General features: G+C 43.1%; 1 protein-coding gene across 2 annotated transcripts; it reads left to right on the top strand.

Annotated features, from left to right (window-relative positions):
• Positions 1–703: 703 nt before the first annotated feature.
• MATN3 (matrilin 3) lies at positions 704–21,170 on the top strand. Of its 2 annotated transcripts, XM_003275974.2 has the most exons (8): positions 704–989; positions 7,095–7,661; positions 10,085–10,210; positions 11,244–11,369; positions 12,734–12,859; positions 16,033–16,158; positions 18,877–18,987; positions 20,119–21,170. In XM_003275974.2, the coding sequence occupies exons 1-8, from the start codon at positions 761–763 to the stop codon at positions 20,172–20,174; spliced, it is 1,467 nt and encodes a 488-aa protein (XP_003276022.2). In that variant the 5' UTR covers positions 704–760; the 3' UTR covers positions 20,175–21,170. The 2 variants fall into 2 exon arrangements, with proteins under 2 accessions (XP_003276022.2, XP_004091392.2); XM_004091344.2 differs by lacking the exon at positions 10,085–10,210 and having other exon boundaries at positions 735–989; positions 20,119–20,248.
• The last annotated feature ends 1,982 nt before the right edge of the window (positions 21,171–23,152 follow it).

Here is a 23,152-nt window from a genome sequence, read left to right as displayed (position 1 = left end):
TCCGGAGAGGAAATGGGGTCTCGGGAGAGCCTTTGAAGCCTGTGTTGGTACAGGCTGTCCTTCCAGCTAACGGGGCTCTCTGGGGAATGTATGTTTGACTTTCTATTCCCGGTAATATAAGTTCAAATGCTTGTGGATATTTGAAGCTCGGATGAAAGCGTTTCTATTCATGCCTCTAGAATCTGTGAGGCCTTTTCTTTCTTTCTTTTTTTTTTTTTTAAACAAGAGCCCACAGCAAAACTTGGGTTACTTGGCTGAGGAATGGAATGTAGAGCGAGGAGCAGGGTTTCACCTTCAGCCCCAGGCGGGCGAACCAGTGGCAGAAGGGAAGGCAGAGCCCAGGGGTCCCCATCCCGGACCTGGGGCACAGACCCCGCTGGGGTGGGAGGGAGAGTGGAGGGCCGCGCAGGCTGCAGCCGCGGATGGCTGCCCCCGCTGCCCCGGTGTTACTGGGAGGACGGAGGTTGCGACAGCAGCCGAGCCCACCCAGCTGCAGCCAGCTCGGGGCTCAGGGCAGGGGCGGGAGGTGACCACCGCGCCGCTGGCCGCCTCGCCCAGACATTCCGTTTCTGCCGCTGGAATGCGCGGACAAGGCTCCTTGTTGGCCTTGGGCGGTGTTCCCCGGGCCGGCCTGGCGCTCGAGGCCCCGGGGCCGGGCGGGGCGGGGAGGGGCGGGGCCCGAGGCCGCGGGACCTTTAAATCGGCGCCTCGCGTGGGCTCCCGGCCCTCGACGGACACCGCCAGGCCCGCGAAGCCCACCATGCCGCGCCCGGCCCCCGCGCGCCGCCTCCCGGGACTCCTCCTGCTGCTCTGGCCGCTGCTGCTGCTGCTGCTGCCCCCCGCCGCCCCCGACCCAGTGGCCCACCCTGGTTTCCGGAGGCTGGGGACCCGAGGTCCCGGGGGCAGCCCCGGACGCCGCCCCTCTCCTGCGACTCCCGACCGCGCGCCCGCTTCCGGGGCCAGCGAGCCTGGCCGCGCCCGCGGTGCAGGTACCGGCGGGCGGCGGGAGGGACGCGTGAGCATCGAACGAGGTGAAGCCCCGGACATCCACCAAGCGCGCTGCATCCCGGCCTCAGGCCGACCGTGGTGCGGGGGAAAGAGGCCCCTCCCGGATGAATCCTGTGGGGGAAACTGAGGTCCAGTGAAGGGGAGGGAGATGCCCAATATCACTCATGTGTCCAGGCTAGAGACGTGGGTCTCCTGAAGCTCTCACTCCAGCAACCTCGCCTGTGATTTGGCCAGGAGCTCAGGGCAGCTGGGGAGCGCAGGGGCTGCTGCCCAGCTCCGTCCCAGTCCTGACCTTTCCATTCAGTGAGCAAACCCTTCCTGCGACTCTGCTGTTAGTTCTCTTGGAATCTCTCCATCTCCATCCAATATCAGGGCGTGATCTTTCCTCCCCTCCCACAGCTCTCAGGCTGCCTCAGACTGGAAGGTAAGGGATAGGGGTGTGAGACCAGGAGGAGATCCGAGAAGCCGCAGGATACCCCAGGATCAAGACACTCTGGGTCTTTGGCAAACAATTCTATTTCTCTTTTTGGTCAGCAATTGATTCCTGAAGCAGAGCAAAGCTCATAGTGCAGCGAAGCGGGCAGGTCGTCTGACACAGCCCCTGACAGCACATGAAGGGAAACGGAGGAATATCAAGTTGAAGGGACTCTGTGAATCAGTGTCAGAGCCCACAATAGAATTCAGGGCTCCGAAATCCCAAGCAAGGTCCCTTCCCACTGCCCCAGCCTACCAACCTCTTAATATGGTTTACATAAGATTGTATCTTCATTTCCACCAAGCCCAGCTTCAGTGTTGCTAAAGAGAGTCTGTGCCAGGCCATTTCTGGGTATGCAGTCTCATCTGGCCAGTCATGCTGCATGCCTCAGGCTGATTTGAATTGTCTATCCCCTTCTGCATCTTTCTGGATAAGCTGGGAAGGAGCTCAAGGGACTCTTTCCTGACTCAAATACTCAGTCCCCGTATTTGAAGTGGCAGATTTGAAATGGCAAAAGCATTGCTGCTAAGGCAGGAGGTGCCGGGGTCCACAGGGCTAGATTCAGCTGGCGGCTGGTTGCTCCAGGCCGGGAATTGAGGGAAAGCCTTTCTTCTGGAAGTTAATCTTACTCTAGTCCTGACCTGCCTCCCTCTGGGATGGGTATGGACGAGGAAGGAGAGATTCAGCACCAGGTGGCCATGTCCCCCTAAGCTGGAGTCCAAACCCAATCATGAATGATAACCCCTTAATAAATGCCAGATTCCACCCTGTTCCAAATTCTGTCCTTTTAGCAACCAGAAATTGCTAAGCTTTGCTATGGATTTTTATTTCTATCAGGACTATAAGGACTCAGTGGTATTGTGAGTATGGGAACATTTTAGGAGATTCAGATTCTTTCTTTGTTCTTGGGAATCAAATTGCTGCTATTTAGTAAATGGGAGCGAGATTCAAAAACAACTAATGACTGATGCGGAATACCAATCAGGAAGGAACCAGATGTTCACAGAATTTTCTGCCACCCTGTTCAAGCCTAAGGTATTAGTTTTCTATGGCCGCTGTAACAAATTACTGTGAATTTAGTGGCTTAAAACAACACACATTTATTATCTGAGAGTTCTGTAAGTCAGAAGTCTGACACTGGTCTCACTGGGCTAAGATTAAGGTGTTGTAGGGTGTGTTCCTTTCGGGAGGCTCTAGGGGAGACTCCATTTCCCTTTCCTTTCCAGCGCATGAAGGCTGATGAGTTCCTTGGCTTATGGCCTTTTTCTTCCATCTTCAGAGCCAGCTAAAGCAGGTTGAGGCCTTCTCACATTGAGTTACTCACATTTCTTTCATCTGCCTCCCTCTTCTACTTTATAATTGCATTGACTCACTGAATAATCCAGGATAACCTCTCGTGTAGAGGTCTTTAACAATCACACCTGCAAAGTCTCTGCTCTTTGCCACGTAAAAGTAACATGTCTCTGGAATTAGGATGTGGACGTCTTTGGAGGGGGTGGGCATTATTCTGCATACCACACCCTGAATAGAGGATTCGGTGTGAATAACCAAGTGGAGAAGGAAGGAATCATGCACATTTAGTTATAAGAACATAGCCATGATATTTAGAAGGACACCATTTGGGTGTTGGTGAAAGCACTGTCAATTACAGAGTTCGTATCTTCATGTTGCCCCCACCTTTTCTTTTTCTAATTATACAAAAATACTTTGACCCATCTCCAGGAAAGATTTTCAACATAATTCTTCTTCCTAGCTCTAGATCTATGGGACTTTCCAGGAATGAAGTAAAATTCTGGAGGTTTTTTTTTTTTTAATATTTGAAGAGATTTATTCTGAGACAAACATGAGTGACCATGGTCTGTGACACAGCCCTCAAGAGGTCCTGAGTACATGTGCCCAAGGTGGTCAGGGTGCAGCTTGTTTTTATACAATTTAAGGAGTTATGAGACATCAATCAAACACATTTAAGAAATACATTGGTTTGGTCCTAAAAGGTGGGACAACTCAAAGCTGGTGGTGGTGGGGGGCTTCCAGGCTATAGGTAAGTTTAAACATTTTCTGGTTGACAATTGGTTGAGTTTGTCTAAAGACCTGGGATCCATAGAAAGGAAATGTTCAGGTTAAGATGAAAGACTGTAGAGATCAACATTCTTTTGAAGTCTTATAGTGGCTACCCTTAGAGACAATAGGTGACAAATGTTTCCTATTCAGATCTTTTTAAAAACTTATTATTATTTTACTTTAAGTTCTGGGATACATGTGCAGACTGTGCAGGTTTGTTACATAGGGATACATGTGCGCTGGTGGTTTGCTGCACCTAGCAACCCATCATCTAGGTTTTAAGCCCCACATAGATTAGGTATTTGTCCTAATGCTCTCCCTCCCCTTGCCCCCCACCCCCGACAGGCCCTGCTGTGTGATGTTCCCCTCCCTATGTCCATGTGTTCTCATTGTTCAACTCCCACTTACGAGTAAGAACATGTGGTGTCTGGTTTTCTGTTCCTGTGATAGTTTGCTGAGAATGATGGCTTCCAGCTTCATCCATGTCCCTGCAAAGGACATGAACTCATTCTTTTTTACGGCTGCTGGAGTTGTTGTTTTTTTTTTTTTAAAGAAAGAATTTTAATTCCTTTTATTTTTATCTTTTTTTTTGGCTTTTAGAGACTGGGTCTCATTCTATCGTCCAGGCTGGAGTGCAGTGGTGTGATCATGGCTCACTGCAGCCTTGACTCTCTAGCTTTAAGCGATCCTCCTGCCTCAGCCCCCTAAGTAGCTGGGACTACAGGTGCCTGCCACCATGCCTGGCTAATTTTTAAACTTTTTGTAGAGATGAGGTCTCCCTATGTTGCCCAGGCTGGTCTAGAACTCCGGAGCTCAAGTGATCCTTCTCCCTCGGCCTCTCGAAGTGTTGGGATTACAGGCGTGAGCCACTGCACCTGGGTTTAATTCCTTTTGACTTAACTAAATGCATGACATACAGCATATTTCAGGGCAGTGACTCAAAGTCAACAAGCAGGATGTTTACTGAATACATGAGAGAATGTTGATTTTTGTGGAGGAAAATGTTGCCTCAGAGAGAGGTAACTGGGATTCAGTAGCAAGCCCCCAGGGACTGGGAGTAGGGAAACCTGGAGTCCAATCCATGCTCTGCCACTTTCTAGTTCTCACACCTCCTTGAACCTCAGGTTTCTCACCTGTAAAATGGATATAAAAACTACCTCTGCACCTCCAGCTTCACAGGGTTGATGTGTTGGTACCTTGTGATTCCTAAAGTGTTACTGAAAGGAAGATTTTCTTTTTGTTAATTAAATACCTTCAAGCAGCAGGCTAAAAACAAGAAGATAATTTTCTGCTTTTAAAAGAAAACTAGACAGAGATATAAGGTAGGCTGTTCCAGGTAAGGCTTTAATTTTTTTCTATAAACTGCTTAGTCCAGGCATTAATTTTGAATCACCTTTTTTTCCTACTCAGTAAGTAAATTACCTTCCTAGAGTAGCATCAACTTCTGCCTCCTTATTAGGAAAGGAAAGAGCCTTGAGTGACACTTCATGCCCCAGGACCTCATTTCCATTTAGGGCTGCATGCGTGTAATGGCTGTATGCATGTAATGCCTGTATGCATGTGCATGTGTGTTGGGTGAGAAGGGGGAATGGATTGAAAAAGAAGTTTAGGGCTGGGCACAGTGACTCACACCTATAATCCCAGCACTTTGGGAGGCCAAGGTGGGAAGATCACCTGAGGTCGGGAGTTTGAGCCCAGCCTGGACAACATGGTGAAACACTGTCTCTATGAAAAATACAAACATTAGCTGGGTGTGGTGGCACACACCTATAGTCCCAGCTACTCAGGAGGCTGAGGCAGAATTGCTTGAACCCAGGAGGCGGAGGTTGCAATGAGCCGAGATTGCACCACTGCACTCCAGCCTGGGTGACAGAGTGAGACTCTGTCTCAAAAAAAAGAAAAAGAAGTTTAATAATTGGCTTTTTTTCTTGTCTCATCCTGACTTGTGGATTTGATTTTTGTATCGAGGAGAGAGGGTGTGCAAATGGGTTAGGGGAAACAGGAAAGAATGGGAAAGAATAGATGAACACTAAAATGTACTGTGATACTAAACTGTCAGGTACTTTTGTGTAGAAAAGAGATAAGTTCTTTGAAGGTGGGAAATCTGGCTTATGTGCTTTTGTAGCTCCAGGGCTTCATACATGTAGGCCCTCAAAAAATGTTTTTGGCGAATGAATAAGTCAAAGAGAGATGACCAAGAGAGTTTGATGGGGCAGTAGGGTAGATACCAGATCACAATCCCTGCTTCTTACGAGACATGCTCATGAAGCTGGAAGCTCACTAAACAGATACAAGATTAAGTTGGCATCCGTCTTTCTACTTTTTTTTTTTTTTTTGAGATGAAGTCTTGCTCTTATTGCCCAGGCTGGAGTGCAATGGCGGGATCTCAGCTCACTGCAACCTCCACCTCCTGGGTTCAAGCGATTCTCCTGCCTCAGCCTCCCGAGTAGCTGGGATTACAGGCACATGCCACTACGCCCTGCTAATTTTTGTATTTTTAGTAGAGACAGGGTTTCACCAAGTTGGCCAGGCTGGTCTCGAACTCCTGACCTCAGGTGATCCTCCCGCCTCGGCCTCCCACAGTGCTGGGATTACAGGCGTGAGCTACTGAGCCCAGGCCCCTCTTTCTATTTACTTTTTTTTTTTTTTTTTTGAGATGGAGTCTCGCTTTGTTGCCCAGGCTGGAGTGCAGTGGCGCAATCTCGGCTCACTGCAAGCTCCGCCTCCCAGGTTCACGCCATTCTCCTGCCTCAGCCTCCCGAGTAGCTGGGACTACAGGCGCCTGCTACCACGCCCAGCTAATTTTTTGTATTTTTAGTAGAGATGGGGTTTCACCGTGATGGTCTCGATCTCCTGACCTCGTGATCCGCCCGCCTCGGCCTCCCAAAGTGCTGGGATTACGGGTGTGAGCCACCATGCCTGGCTTTACTTTTAATTAGTTCAGGGCTCCAGTGAGCCCCCAAATTCACTAAACAGGAATGATGGCCAGATGGAGGGAGGATTCAGGGATACTCTGGAGCAGTTTTCACCCCCTTGGAAGTGGAGTAAAAGAGGGGGGCCACCAGAAGAGCCCGTGAGTGCCTTGCCTCAGACTACCATTGCCTGAGGCCTGGGCACAGTGGCTGGCAATGAGGCTGTCCCTGAGGGCCCAAGGCCTTTTACATGGTTCAGGGACACATTGTCCAATTGCTCCAGATAGCCAAGGTGCTTAAGAAACGTCTAGAATCTATTAATTCCCAGGAATCATGAGGGCCCTTGGGAGCAAAAGCTTGAGCAGAGGGATGAGGTTCTAAGTGAAATTTCAGGATTCAGCCAGCCTGCAGGTAAGGTATTTGGGGAAACTTCACACCTCTAGGTGAATTCTCACTAGGGAATTCCGAAGTCCTTGGTGCTTTCAACACCTCGATGGTCTTGGGGAAGGTCGCAGGCAGTGGCGATGTTGGGGTCAGGAGATGCTGCCTTGCCTGGCCTCCTGGAATCCCAGAGTTCCCTGGAAGTGAGGGTTACCGCATTTCTAATTGTGGTCTGATCATTGCTTGGTCTTTTGCAGGTGTTTGCAAGAGCAGACCCTTGGACTTAGTGTTTATCATTGATAGTTCTCGTAGCGTACGGCCCCCGGAATTCACCAAAGTGAAAACTTTTGTCTCCCGGATAATCGACACTCTGGACATTGGGCCGGCTGACACGCGGGTGGCAGTGGTGAACTATGCTAGCACTGTGAAGATCGAGTTCCAACTCCAGGCCTACACAGATAAGCAGTCCCTGAGGCAGGCTGTGGGTCGAATCACACCCTTGTCAACCGGCACCATGTCAGGCCTAGCCATCCAGACAGCAATGGACGAAGCCTTCACAGTGGAGGCAGGGGCTCGAGATCCCTCTTCTAATATCCCTAAGGTGGCCATTATTGTGACAGATGGGAGGCCCCAGGACCAGGTGAATGAGGTGGCGGCTCGGGCCCGAGCATCTGGTATTGAGCTCTACGCTGTGGGCGTGGACCGGGCAGACTTGAAGTCCCTCAAGATGATGGCCAGTGAGCCCCTAGAGGAGCATGTTTTCTACGTGGAGACCTATGGGGTCATTGAGAAACTTTCCTCTAGATTCCAGGAAACCTTCTGTGGTAAGTTGGTCAGTCTTTGCTTCCAACTAGAAAGGATGTTATATTCAGACATTATGTACCCAGAGAAAAGAGTATTATTCTCTTTTTTTTGGTGGAAATTTAGTGAAAAACTTAAATATATCCAATGTGTGTGTGTGTGTGCGCGTGTGTGTGACCAACCTAAACACACTCTATTGGTTTAGGAATATAGAGCGTCATTATATGGAACTTGGTTTGCTCATAAAATCTTCATGTTTGCGTTAGAACTGTGAAGGTCTGCAAATATCCAGGATAAATGACCCTGCTGTTCCTGTCAGGGTCAGGAAAAACAAAACTCAAGATGCCTCTTCTGTCCCCTCTGCCCCACCACTACATTTTTTCCCCCGATACGTATTTTTTTAGTTTTACCATCTCTAGATCTAACAGAACTCTGTTTGTTCTCCTGCGGAAGACAGGGAGCAGCGTCTGTCCTTGGGGGAGTCAGCAGGCCTCTATTCCAATGTCACCGTTGGCCTGAGCGTGCATTTAGTGAACGCTCTGGTTTTCAGACTGGGCTGTTTATCTGATTACTCTTTGTTGAACAACAGGATTCAGGGACCAGGCAGATTAGGGTTTCAGCTCACCTGAAAGAAAGCAAGATGATCTTAAAAAATCATTCTGTTACTCTGCTACTCCTTCCATCCATTAGGATGGAATTTGAATAAGAACATGCTAATTTTGTTGGAATTTTTAGCATGAATTGACCAAATCTAGGACTACAGATCCATTCAATGCTGGAGTTTATTTTTGGTCACTGATCAGAATTATTATCTGTGGGACTCATGCTTTATTTTTTTATCATCTGGAGATAATCTTTTGTTGCCTCTATGTGAATATCCAAGCAGTTATGGACAAATTTCTAGTTCAGGTGAATTTTTAAACATAGATACCGTTTTGCAATATAATTTATTTCACACTTATTTATTCAGCATGCATTTATTGATCTCTGATGATACAAAGATAAAGGTAATCCCTCCATACCATTAAGTAACATTCTGGGGGTGGGGGTGAGACAAACAAATGAACCAATAATTAATTACAATTATAAATTTCAAGGAGACTTTTAATCTAAGTTAATGTGAAACTGAGCCATCAACGATTTGTCAGGAAAAGGGAGATGAAGTCTTGCTCTGGGGCAACGTTTGGCCTCATTGCAGTCACACTTGGCTGGGATCCCCTTGTCTTTCCTGTCCCAGGACACTGGGCTTTCACAAGCCATCACTGGCTTTGGTGGCATCTACTTGGCATTCGTTGGCTTCCAGAAAGAAAGTGGCTTTCTTTCTCCCAGGAAATCACCCTCCCACTCCATGCTTGTGGGTGAGAGCTTTCCATCAACATGCTGGTCTGTGGCAAAGTTGGGTTTCAAAGCTAGCACCTGGGGTTGGGCTTCGAAGGCTATAAAGTAACAAGTGGTGAGTGGCAATCTTTTCCTTCTGGTACAAAAGACCTGCTTGTTCTGGGGGTAAAATGTCCTCTCTATGGAAAAAAGACTGAGCGGCAGCTTGTTGTAGTCAATGGGTTGGAAAGATCATTCCATGAAAAGGCCCTTCTTGGGAAAATATTAGCCTTGTCCTGTTGCCAAGGGCAGTGGAGGTTGGGTTACCTGCCACAGGAGGGCCAGCCTCCTTGGTTTCTCAGAAATGACTTAATTCATTGATTCATCTTTCAAGAGAGGTCACTAGGAAAAAAATACCCAATGAGATATAAATGGCTCCAGGAGCAGTAAGATGGAGATGTAGTTAAGCTAATGTAATCTCATTTATTTTGTTCTTTTCTTTTTACCTGTTGGTATTAGCATATGAGTTCACTATGGATTTAGCGTATGGATGACTTCGCCCACCTTACATATTCAGAAGACAGTTACCCAAACTGTCCTCTACCATTTGCATGTTCACATATGTACCACTGCCCACCTGTGAGTTCGTTCTAGGCTTAGACCCATACTTGTGTGAGAATTCTGTTTAGACATAGGCTATAGAACCTTGGAAATCAGATTCTGACTACAATGGGACAACTAGCTCACGTCACTTCGGGCTGTGCATTATTGTTCTCCCATTTCTTGTGGTGGGGAAGCACAAATCTTTTTTTTCATGGGGAGGTGGATAAGCCAAATAAAACATCCAATTGCCTGGCCTATCTAAGTGTTTGGCTTCAGCTCCAAACTCCAAATTCCCTTTCTCCCTTGAGAAAGTCTATATAGCAAGATGTGTAGTTTTAAGTTAGCAACAATTCTAGTTTAAGAGTAGCATTGCTAATAAGCAGAGGCAGAAAACAAATAACCATTTTTTATAGTGAAGTAAAGATAGACTCGGAAGGGAGCCTGGAGAGCAATGTCTATTGACATGGGAGAAGGTATCTGAGATGTTTAAGTGTCAGTGCTGACTGTTGTAAACTTCCTCTCACAGCTCTGGACCCCTGTGTGCTTGGAACACACCAGTGCCAGCACGTCTGCATCAGTGACGGGGAAGGCAAGCACCACTGTGAGTGTAGCCAAGGATACACCTTGAATGCTGATAAGAAAACGTGTTCAGGTGAGGCCTGTGTAGGGGGCCGTGACTGAATCAAATACTTGGGAACCTATGCTCCAGGTTTTGGACTGGCCTTGTGCTTTGACTCTCTGACCCCTTTTTACCTAACTGCCTTTTGGCTGGTTTACTGGTGTTCATCAGCAGTTTTCCCTGAAAAGGAGCTTACGGAGAAAAGTGAAATGATACATAAATCAGCTTATTTCCAAACTTTGTAAGTTTTAAATAAAATCGTAGGAGAAAAGGCTACTAAGAAAGAGGTCCAGGCTGAAGTGCAGTAGCTCATGCCTATAATTCCCACATTTTGGGAGGCTGAGATGGTAGGATAGTTTGAGGCTAATTTGAGATTATCCTGGACAACATAGTGAGACCCCATCTCTACAAAAAATAATTAAAAAAAAAAAGCCAGGTGTGGTGGTGCACGCCTGTAGTCCCAGTTACTTGGGAGGCTGAGGTGGGAGGATTGTTTGAGACCAGGAGGTCGAGGCTGCAGTGAGCTATGATAATGCCTCTGCTGCACTGCCACAGAGGGAGAAAACGGGTCCAAGATTCTTAGTCCTTCTGAGGATTTGAAAATTTTCCTGGATTTTATTTAATTACATACAAGCTACCCTCTTCCTCTCTAGTCATAGATGCTCACGGAATCTAGAAGTAGCAAAGAAGTTAGAGGGGTACTCACTGGTCTGGTACATACATACATGGAGTCAATGAGGAATGGGAATTAGATTTTTTTTGTTTTGTTTTTAATCCTAGAAAAAAGTTTTTGGGGGGAAGAAAGCTTAGAGATAATTTTATAGATAATGAAATTGAGATGGACAGAAGGGAAGAAACTTACCCATGTCACAGGTCTCTTAGTGAAAGAGCCAAGACCAGAGGGTTGGTTCCCAACTCCCAGCCGCCCCTCCCTTGTTTCATTAGCTCTCTCTCTCTGTGTGTGTGTGTGTGTGTGTGTGTATAACTGTAAGTGGCGTGGCCCATAATTATTTATTTCTGCCATGCTCTGCATGCATTTACATTTGTCCCAATCATCTTTTGATAGCTCTTGATAAGTGTGCTCTTAACACCCATGGATGTGAGCACATCTGTGTGAACGACAGAAGTGGCTCTTATCATTGTGAGTGCTATGAAGGTTATACCTTGAATGAAGACAGGAAAACTTGTTCAGGTAAGTGAGGGAGGAGTCTTTACTATTGCTACTTAGCTATCTGCCTACCTACCCAGTGATGGAAGGGCAGGTCACATTGACTGGGAAGTTAGTGTGTTTTCCTCTCTTGCCACCTTGAGTTTTTCCCATTTTTAAGTCTTCTCCAAAACGTTAGAAATGGTAACATGTATGTATTTCCTTCTCTGTACCCAGCCTGAACAATCCTTCCCAAATGCTACAGACAATTCAGTAGGTTGAAATCACATAACAACCCACAAGTTACTTGTTGCTTACAAAAGGAAAGACAGTAACTTTATAGTGGAGAAACTCGCAGACATCACCTTAACCAAGTGATCAATGTTAACATCATCAGTGATGACACATGGTGACATCATGTATGACCTGACATGCTGTGCTCAATACTGTGGACACAACAGCACACCTGTAGTATTCTTGCTAAAAATTCAGGATTATGAGGAAAGATTAGAAAAACCCAACCAGAGAGACATTCTCAGTTCACAAAATAGTTTTCCAGTGCTTCTCAGAAGCGTGAAAGTCATAAAAGACAAAGAAAGACTTAAGAAGTGTCCCAGATTGGAGAGGACCAAGGAGATGTGAAACTGAATGCAATGTGGAATCCTGGATTGGATCCTGGACCAGAAAAAGGACATTAATGGCAACATTTGAATAAAGTCTGTAGATTAGTAAATCATATGTATCAATGTTAATTCTGGTTTGATAATCATACTATGGTTATGTAAATTACTGTTTGGGGAAACAGGGTGACGTACAGGAATTTTTTGCACTGTTTTTGCAACTTTTTCATAAATCTGAAATTATCTCAGATGAAAAGTTTAAAAGTAAAAAATAGTTTAAAAATATATCAGTACAGAGGAAAGTGCATTGAATGAAAATGTGTGTCTTGAGTTTTTATGCTGCTCTCAATCAGTTGGTCTCCCTTGCGCTCCTTTCCCTCATTTAAAAAATAGGAGAGGGTTGAACTACAATTTCTTCAAACTCTAATTCTATGTTTTTCTGAATCTAATGTAATTAGCCACACAACTGTTGGTATCCCGCTGAGTTGGGATAAGTATAATAAGCCTAAAAGGAATGCTAGAAAGTATTTATGAGATATTTAGGTTATAAAAACTCAATACTGATGATTTTGAAAAGCAATTGTGGAAGGTCAGAGAATAATTATTGTATACACAGGATTTCACTTAACTCAGTTAACTTCTAGTTAGAAAAAAACAGTGCCAATGGCTTTGAATAGTTTCCAGTAAGTTTTCCTCATATGTTTCCAGCTGCAAATAAGGTTTCTATCCATGGGTAATAAAATACTCTTCCACCTTCTATTTCTTTTCTCCTGACTTTTTGTTTCACAGCTCAAGATAAATGTGCTTTGGGTGCCCATGGGTGTCAGCACATTTGTGTGAATGACAGAACAGGGTCCCATCATTGTGAATGCTATGAGGGCTACACTCTGAACGCAGATAAAAAAACATGTTCAGGTAAGATCCACTCAAAAAATTGTTTCATACTTGGGTCTTTCACAGTGAAACCAACTTGCAACTCACCAGCAAAGAGGTTTTTAAAGGTAACTTAAGGAATCAAGGTTCAGACATTCTACCACACTTTTAGATGAAGGCACACATTGCTCAGAGGGTGGTGAGCTCACTGGAGCAAACATAGATTACTTCAGAAAATTACTGGGAAATAGGTAGGGAGTGGGGGATGTGAGAAAAGCTAACTAAATGTAGGGTCCTTATCCAGGAAAATTTTATAGCTCTGTACACTGAAGACTTTTAAGCAAAGAGAAAACTTTAGTGGAAGTCAGTTGGACAGTAACTATTTGGTGTGATAGGATGAACTGATCTTTTTCCAGTTAAAACTTGGCCTGGAACTTTTCTGTAGTGTTAATCTTAAAGCTGGATGATTTTAGTAAAGAAGACTTTGTGAATGCCTGAATTAGACCCACACAGATCTTCCAGTAAGTTTGAGGCCAGTCACTCCCTGGCAGTTTCTAGACGATCAATCATCGGTGAAACTCAGCCTTATACGTTGGCCAATGAGCCCAGGCCAGTGCTGTTAATCCTCATTAATTTGATTTAAACTTACTGGCAGGACAGGGTGGCATTTATAAATGTAAAAACACTCCTGAGAGAAATTCCAAGCTCTCAAGGTGCTGTTTAGCTTTGGCATATTGAATGTGTTTTAGATTTGATATATATTTTCCTCTTCCTTGAGGAGATACAGACTTCATCAAGATAGACAAAGGGAAACGGCATGTCACCCAGTCCCCTCCCCCTTTTTAAAGGGAAACCAATAAAAAAATACTGGGCACCTACTTTGTTCCCAGTACGGCACTAAGCATTGGGAACATATAAAGAATCATAAGTTTCTGCCTCTGAGCAAGTTAAGCCTGGGTGAACAGAGAGCCGGCTCCTTATGAAAGCAGAGACTGAGCCAGGGAGAGGGACTGATGGAAACGAAGGGCTGTAGAGGCTGGGGAGGTGGGCATCTGCGAAGGGCTGGTGTTGGGCCTTGAAGGAGGGTGAAGGTTTCAATGGAGAGAAGTGGAAAGTGGCACTGGCCAGGGACCAGCTTGAGCTGATTTGTTCAGGGCAGGACAACTAAGAAAGTAGGGGTGGAGAGAATTCACCTATGGCTGCACTTCTCAAACTAGTGACAAGTGTCCCAGTTGGTACTTTAAGCTGCCAGGAACATTGAAGACTGGGAAAACAAACCAAAAACAAATTTCTATTTAAACTAACAGATAGTATGGAAAAAAGTGAAGCAATTTATTTTTTAAAAAAACATAAATCAAAGAAAATTTTCAATTAAGGCAGACAACACTCCCAGATGCCAGTATCCCATATTCTTCAATGCCTACTGTAGGCCATGCAGGATTCTAGGCATTTTAGCTACGGTAATGTACCTTAATACTCACAGCAACGTTAGGAGGAATCTGATTCAGTAACTTGCCCATGGTTACTCCACTAGCAAGTAGCAGACCAGGGTTTGAACCCAAGTACTTGCTCTACTGGTTACATAGGCTCTTAACCACTAAGCCTTACTGTCTTAGTGTACAAAACACAGGACAGCGAAGAGGGACAGAAGAGAAAGACATACTAGTGGGAAAGTTAGTTTTATATATATATATATATATTTTTTTTTTTTTCTTCTCTTTTTTGAGACAGGGTCTCACTCTGTCACCCAGGCTGGAGTGCAGTGGTGTGATCTCGGCTCATACAGCCTCTACCTCCTGGCTCAAGTGATTCTCCCACCTCAGCCTCCTGAGTAGCTAGGACTACAGGCACATGCCACCACACCTGGCTAATTTTTGTATTTTTTGTAGAGATGGGGTTTTGACATTTTGTCCAAGCTTGTCTTGAACTCCTAAGCTCAAGCAATACACCTGCCTTGGCTTCCCAAAGTGCTGGGATTACAGGTGTGAGCCACTGTGCCTGGCATATTTATGTATTTTAAAGTAATAGTGAATACTGCTATAAAGCTGGGGAACATACCATGGATCAGATCCCTTCTAATGGTCTGCTTTTCCCTTGCTAGTGGTAGGAAGGCTTGTAAATTAAATGTGGAGCCCCAAATAAGGGCCAGGGGCTGGAAGCATGTCCATTTGCTACCTGTAGAGTGGGTACTAAGCTGGAAGGAGGGGAAAAAAATGAAACACCCCGCTATAAGGCATTTTGCTGAAAAAAAATCTAAATTGTAGCACTGAAAGGGAATAGCCATATTAAGGTTGGAAAGGCACTTTATGTATAGATTATATAATGTCTCGCATTTCACACAAAGCTATTCTATAGGCATTAGTGAGCCACAAAAGGTTCTGCGCATGAAACGACATTTAAGAGGAAAATTAGAGGGAAATAAACTATTTTGGTTCCTGCAATGGCAGAGGAGGAACCTATGTCTTCCAGGAAGGCTTTCTGGGTTTTAAAGGAGAATTGCTGTTTTATTTGTCCTAGGCCAGTCTGAACATGGGATGAGTAGGGCACTTTGCTCTGCTCTCCACTCAAATTTGGGCAAACTCCATTTGTCCCTGAAATGTTATTTGTGATAGATAGTAAGTACTTCACTCTCTAATCATACACATCATCATTATTACTAACCCCACATCATTTCCCCATCTGTGCTTGTGTGTGTGTGCGTGTGTCTCCAGGTCAATGTTTTCTGTTCCACTTTGTAAGCTATGAAGGCAGGCACTTGGTCAATATAGTGCTTCTTGTACAGCATCAAACTTAGCTCCATGTATGATTAGGTCCCTAAAACATTACTTTTGGTGATGATGATGATGATGATCCATGAGTAGCTGGGGATGCTAGAAGCACTGGTAGTCATCGGGAAAGGCCGGAGGTAAGTTCTGGAATATAGTCAAGACTCAGTGCCGCCCAATGCTGTGGGTAGAAAAAAAGGAAAGGTATTCTTAGATATCTGTGAGAGATATAAAGGAAAGGAGTGTGTGTGATGTGAGGCCAAAGGGATGAGAGGTATGGGAAGAGAAAACAGGCTTGCTCCTGCAGCATGGGGCCTGTTGCTGACTATTGACTACTACTACATTCTCAGCACTTGCGGGGACCAAATGGAAGCTTCTCCTCTCAAACATTTGTGTTTACTTTTCTATTTAATGTGTGAATATTTTCTTTCCTGCGCCACGTGCGGACAGTCCGTGACAAGTGTGCCCTAGGCTCTCATGGTTGCCAGCACATTTGTGTGAGTGATGGGGTCGCATCCTACCACTGTGATTGCTATCCTGGCTACACCTTAAATGAGGACAAGAAAACATGCTCAGGTGAGGATCAGCCCTTTAAGGCTATTTCCTTTGGTAGGAAAATTTTTCAGGAGCAAGCTTTTTTCTTTCTGTCTAAGACACAGTTGTGATTCTTTCTCCTGGTCAGAATTCTCCAGTGGCTCCCACTGGTCTACAGAATAAAACAATGATACCCCTATACCAGGCAGCGTACTCTCCATGATCTGTTCCTGTCTTCTCTCTTTTTCACATTTTTCTTAATAATTAAACTTTCTGCCTAAGTCTGAATTTTTTTTATTGTGGTAAAATACACATAAAATTTACCATTTCAATTATTTTCAAGTGTGTAGTACAGTGGCATTAAGTACATTTACACTGCTGGGCAACAACCACCAGTATCCATCTCCAGAAATTTTTTATCATTGCAAAATAAAACTCTGTACCGAAAAAATAATAACAGCCCATCACCCGCTCCCCTCAGCCCATGGTAACTACTACTCTCCTCCTGGCTTTTAAAACTTTTCTGCTACATTTGCCCCCAGATTCACTGCTTCTTCCCGCAACCTGGTCCAGCCACAGTGGGCTGTTCGATGGTCCAGGAGCATGCCCTGCACTCACTCATTTCCACCCTCCCCTCAACGCTTTTGCTTATCAGAATTTGCTTGCCAACATTTGGTTTTGTTGAATTAAATTTTTGCCAATCCAGTTGATACTTTTTTCATTTCCTGGTTACTAATGAGGTGAGGCATCTTTTCCTGGGGAGTACTGCCATTTTAACAGTCTTTCATTCCATTAACATGGTATGTCTTTTATTTTATTTTAATTTTATTTATTTTATTTTATTTTAGGTCTTCTTTAATTTCTTTCAAAATTGTTTTGTAGTTTTCAGTGTACAAGTCTTGTACTTTTGAAAATATTTATTCCTAACTATTTTATTCTTTCTGGTGCTATTATAAGCACCATTTCTCCATTTCTCAACTTTCAATTTTGCTACAACCCAGGTTTGAGAAATGGAGTTTGAGATCCATTTCTCAACTTTCAATTTTTCTACAATCCAGGTTTACAATTTTCTATGAAATGTTTTAATTAGACTCTCCCACTGAGCCTATGCCCTGCTAGAGCTTAGAGACTATCAGGCAAGACAGACACTTAACAAGTATTATATATACCCATCTTATGGATACAGGGATAATGGACATGTAGTTGATATTCAGTAGATACTTCCTGGTTTATTGACTGATTAACTAAGATGGGATTTGGACTGGCTATCCCTAAAAGGTTCAATAGGATTTAGACAGGTGGATAGATGATAGATTATATTTAATGAATTTATGATCTCCCATCCCTATATTGGATCTTTGTAAAATGTTAAGAGTAAAAATGTTGCAGCAAAGACCATTTCCTGTCCTCAGGCATTACTCCATTGGAAGATGATACACCAGTCTTCAGACCTGGGAAGTTACTCTTATTTCTATTCACAACTTTAATAGGATCCCTGATACTGAATAGGAATAGCTGCCTGACTGAATTATATAAAGAAATAGGAGTTACTTTTATCACCTCTCATATTTGGTTAAATGTCAATACAAACCTGAATTTTCAGTTCCAAAGTATTTATTGGTAAGAACTAGGACTGTCACTTCAAACCATTAAATAGAATAACAGTCCTCTAGAGGAAATCAGGACTTAACCTAGTTTTTATCCTTTTTTGTTTGTTTTTTGAGACGGCGTTTCACTCTGTCACCCAGGCTGGAGTGCAGTGGTGTGATCTCAGCTCACTGCAACCTCTGCCTCCCGGGTTCAAGCAATTCTCCTGCCTCAGTCTCCCGAGTAGTTGGGATTACAGGTGTGTGCCACCATGCCCAGCTAATTTTTGTGTTTTTATTAGAGACGGGGTTTCACTATGTTTTCCAGGCTGGTCTCGAACTCCTGACCTCAAATGTTCCACCCACCTTGGCCTCCCAAAGTGCTGGGATTACAGGTGTGAGCCACCACGCCCGGCCCTAGTTTTCATCTTTGATATATTCTGGCCATACAAATAGAGGACTATTGTCCTAGTTTTATTTTTATTTATTTTTAAGAGACAGGGTCTTACTCTGTTACCCAGGCTGGAGTGCAGTAGTGTGATCATGGCTCACTGTAGCCTTGAACTCCTGGGCTCAAGTGATCCTCCTGCCTTAGCCTCTCAAGTAGCTAGGATTACAGGTGTGTGGCACTATGCCTGGCTAACTATTTTACTTTTTTGTAGAGACAGGGCCTTGCTTTGTTGCCCAGGATGGTCTTGAACTCCTGGCCTCAAGTGATCCTTCTGCCTCAGCCTCCAAAAGTGCTGGCATTATAGGAATAAGGCACTGCACCAGGCCCATTTTCCTTTCTTAATTACACAGTATCACATGAACACTGTTTTATTTCTATATCCCTGGCCTTCCCCTATACCAACCATGTTTTTCTAAATTTACTTTATATCATGAATAATTTCTGGCAATCACAAAAGTACAGAGAATAAAATAAGGAACCCTCACTTAAGCATCACTCAGCTTTGACAATTATAAACATTTTTCCCAATGTCTCCTAAGATGAATTTTTCTGTGATAAGTATTTTCTTGTCTTTTTGTTTGTTCATCTATCCCTTTACCTCTTGGAAAATGCACTTAGGTAAGTCTTAACGGTGGAAATATTCAACTGTGGATTTCCTGATTTGTTATGATTCCTATATAGCTATTCCTAGATAGTATATTTGTGTACTGTCATTGTCTTCAGCCATTGAGGAAGCACGAAGACTCGTTTCCACTGAAGATGCTTGTGGATGTGAAGCTAGACTGGCATTCCAGGACAAGGTCAGCTCGTATCTTCAAAGACTGAACACTAAACATATCCTTTCTGGAAGGTTTTCTGCTTCTGCCTGGAGCCAACCAAGGTATTACAATCGAGCCAAACACTTTAAGACATTCCACAGGCAAGTGACTTATTTGTTAGGTTTTAATATGAGCAGTGGTAATACACAACTTTAAAAAATTTAGAGTTCTTTTCCAATGGTTTAATAGACTGTTTCACCCATTCAATATTTACATGTAAAAGCTGCCTATTTTGTCCCCTGGTGCTTTTCCAAAACTGTATATGCTCCTAATGATGCTCTTACATAACAGATGGAACATTTATGCTAATAACTCCTTAATATGGCTTTCTTAGTTTAGAATCTGAACATGTACAAAGCAAGTCAGCTGATTAATGGGGTGTGATATCTCAGATTACACACAGTTGTACCGTTTGACTAGCCAAGTGGTCAAAAAGCAGATTTTAAAATGTAACACGATACAATCTCAGAAACTTTCAAAATCAGTTCTTTCTCCAAAGGAGTAACTCGGGAAAAGTTTCTCAGAACAGTTCAAGTTAACAACTCTGTTCCTATGTACCCCAGAGGAGTGGAATTCAGATTGTGGTAGGTACAATCTAGGCGTATGCAGAGACTTTTAAGGGAGGTACAGATAATTGGAAAGAATCAATTTCCAAATCCTTCACTTGCTTAAGACACTAGTTGGAATCAGTTGGCATTTTCTTTTCCCATCTCTCATTTCCGTATCACCATTCTCCTAACTTTACACAAGAAAGGCATACTTCTCATTTACCCTAGATCTACTAAGGTGCATTTCTTAGAAAAGCAGTATCTTGAGAGAGCCAAACAAAGGGACAATCCAACTATCCCTTTAATCAAGACTTCATAAACACTGCTTCCCCCATTCCTCACACTAAGATGCTACTCCAATTAAATTTTATATGAACAAAAACATCTGAAGACCACTGCAGTGGTCTACTTTTATTGTGCTCTCTGAAGAACAGGATTTGTGACTTTTAGACTGAATTCAACTTTTGGTGAGAAAACAGTTTTGCTCTTTTTTTCACTTATCATAGGACATAATTATTTTATCTTGTGAAGTGTTTGAAAGTGTGTTTATATTTTCTAATGTGTAAAAAGAAATGGTGTTGGCCTTAACAACTTGCCACTTGATGACATTTTGGAGAAGTTGAAAGTAAATGACTATGGACAAATACATCGTTAAATTGCTCCAATTTCTCACCTGGAAATGTGGACAGCTTGGTATATTTAATACTCATGCATTCTTTTGCATACCTGTTATTGCCAATGTTCCTGCTAATAATTTGCCATTACCTGTATTAATGCTTGAATATTACTGGATAAATTGTAGGAAGATCTTCTGGAGAATCAGCATGATTTTTCCAAGGAAATAAATATGCAGATACTTATTAAGAGCAAACTTTAGTGTCTCTAAGTTATGACTGTGAAATGATTGGTAGGAAATAGAATGAAAAGTATAGTGTTTCTTTATCTACTAATTGAGCCATTTAATTTTTAAATGTTTATATTAGATAACCATATTCACGATGGAAACTTTAGGTCTAGTTTCTTTTGATAGTATTTATAATATAAATCAATCTTATTACTGAGAGTGCAAATTGTACAAGGTATTTACACATACAACTTCATATAACTGAGATGAATGTAATTTTGAACTGTTTAACACTTTTTGTTTTTTGCTTATTTTGTTGGAGTACTATTGAAGATGTGATCAATAGATTGTAATACACATATCTAAAAATAGTTAACACAGATCAAGTGAACATTACATTGCCATTTTTAATTCATTCTGGTCTTCGAAAGAAATGTACTACTAAAGAGCACTAGTTGTGAACTTAGGTGTTAAACTTTTTACCAAGTACAAAAAATCCCAAATTGACTTTATTATTTTGCTTCAGGATCCAAGTGATAAAGTTATATATTTATAAAATTGCTATAAATCGACAAAATCTAATGTTGTCTTTTTAATGTTAGTGATCCGCCTGCTTCAGCCTCCCAAAGTGCTGGGATTACAGGCATGAAAGTCTAACTTTTTTTTACTTATATATTTGATACATATAATTCTTTTGGCTTTGAAACTTGCAACTTTGAGAACTTAACAGTCCTTTAAATTTTGCACTGCTCAATTCTGTTTTTCATTTGTATTGTCTTTAATATAATAAAAGTTATTACCTTTACATATTATTGTCTATTTTTTGATGACTCATCAATTTTGTCTATTAAAGATATTTCTTTAAATTATACTGAATTAACAGTTATTTTGATATTAAACAGTTTCTTATCAAAAGACAGAAGTTTGATACTCCTCCTATAGTTTAATCTCACACTCTTGAGGCTAAAAGTGTAAGTTCAGGTTCAAAAGAAAGGCTTCAATATAAAATTATCTAAATTTGGATAAAGTAATGATGAGCTTTACATTAATATAAGCTCCTGAAAAGCAAATATATCCTACAGATGTAAATATAAAATATAAACTTTAAGGGAGGAACAAAAACTGAATATACCAAGGAAATATATAAAGCATCTCTTACTTTTCAAAAATTTTGAAAGGGTATGACATAGAGCTACAGTAGTATTTTCCAGACTTGTTTGAGCCCAAAATCAGTAATACATATTAATATACCACAGAGAAATGGTGGTATAGAAGGAATAAATGAGAGTTCATGTGCAAGAAGGGAAAGATATTTAAAGAGAGGTGAGCTTTCAAGTGTCACCATTAGTAACTAGCTTCAACTAATCATGTCTTGACCAGTTTATTGGAAACTACTGGGTTAGATAATACTAATTTATCTCATGCATCCAGTACAGGGAGCCTATGGACAGGGGCCAATGTATCTTAAACAGACACACAAACAATGGAAAACAAACGTATTATCTGAATGGGATTGGGTTAAGTTTGGAAAGAATTCCTCATGGAGACTGATTTGTGCTGGTTTGGCTAGGCACAACTGGCCTGTTAAGAGGGTAGGACCATCACAGAATATATAAAGTGGCTTGGGAAGCAAAGCCGGATGGAATGTTGCCCCGCAGAAAGCATATTGGCTTACTTGAGGTGGGGGCTCCCTAGTAAAAACATTTAGGATTGAGGGAAGATCTGATTTTGGATGGAGTTTAGATTTGCTAGGAAGGCACTAGGGACTGTTGTCAATTCTATAATAGATTGTGCTGGGTGAGACAAATCACCAGGTCAAAGGATTGGAGGATTTTTATTTTATTTTTGTCTGAGATGGGAAGACTCCAAGGGGGAAATTAAATTACATGCTAGATTATGGTAAAAGGGAAAACCAGAAATAAAAACATGGGTGAGACTAAATAATTTCATGAGAGTGGTTCTACTTGGATTTCTGCCCTATGCCTTAGATTTTGAGGCTTTGTAACTCTCAGGCATTCAAAAAGGACAAAGGAGAATGAAGAAAGAAATAAGGTAAGAAAAAGAAGAGAATATATAACAGTCGACTCTGGACGAGAAAACACCAAACGCTCAAATATTTGTAAAACGGGAGGCTATGCCCCAATAGCAATTGTACGCTATAATTACCCGACCTTTATAGAAATTCCTTTAAAAGGACCCTCGGGGTTGCGGTAATAATTAAACTGTTAAAAAATGTCAAGACAAGCAGAATAAACAAAATCTTCTATTCCTAAATTGCTCTAGAGGTTCTCCAATCCCCAAAGACACAGAGAAGGGTTGTAAGATCTCAGTACGCACATTTGCACTTTCATCTGGCCCGTGGCGCCAGCCTATCAAATACAGTAAATGGCTTTTCCGTTTCAAGAATGTTGGAACTCTGGAACTTGCAAAATACTAAATAATTTGCCCTCATTCGAACAGGCGCCTTTCCTCTTAGGTTTATAGTAATGCCACCTGAGGCGCGGCTCCATCGCGATCATCAGGGGTGTGGCGAGAGGGAGGGCGGCAGTGACCACCAGACGGGGCGCAGAGGGCGAGCGCACGGCTGGCAGTGACAGGTCGCGACCCAGCTCCTTGCGGAGAGCAGAAAGGCCCAGACGCCAGGGAACAGGAGAAGCCCAGTTACCGTCTCGCGCCCCGTGCCCACAAACCTACCGACGTCCGCGCAGGCGCACTACGCCAGTGACCGGTGCGAGGGCGTCACCGGAAGTGTCCCGCGGCGCCCCGGATGCGACCGGGCAACAGCGGTT

The sequence above is a fragment of the Nomascus leucogenys genome, chromosome 19 (assembly GCF_006542625.1).
Source record: "Nomascus leucogenys isolate Asia chromosome 19, Asia_NLE_v1, whole genome shotgun sequence".
Classification (NCBI taxonomy): Eukaryota; Metazoa; Chordata; class Mammalia; order Primates; family Hylobatidae; genus Nomascus; species Nomascus leucogenys.
The sequence above is the reverse complement of the archived record's forward strand: the minus strand, read 5'-3'. Positions and strand labels throughout refer to the sequence as shown.

Coding starts and splice junctions, on each gene's coding strand:
- MATN3 (XM_003275974.2), top strand. CDS start 761: ATGCCGCGCCCGGCCCCCGCGCGCCGCCTCCCGGGACTCCTCCTGCTG. Junction 10,211..11,243: donor TGATAAGAAAACGTGTTCAG/GTGAGGCCTGTG, acceptor ATCTTTTGATAG/CTCTTGATAAGTGTGCTCTT. Junction 16,159..18,876: donor GGACAAGAAAACATGCTCAG/GTGAGGATCAGC, acceptor CATTGTCTTCAG/CCATTGAGGAAGCACGAAGA.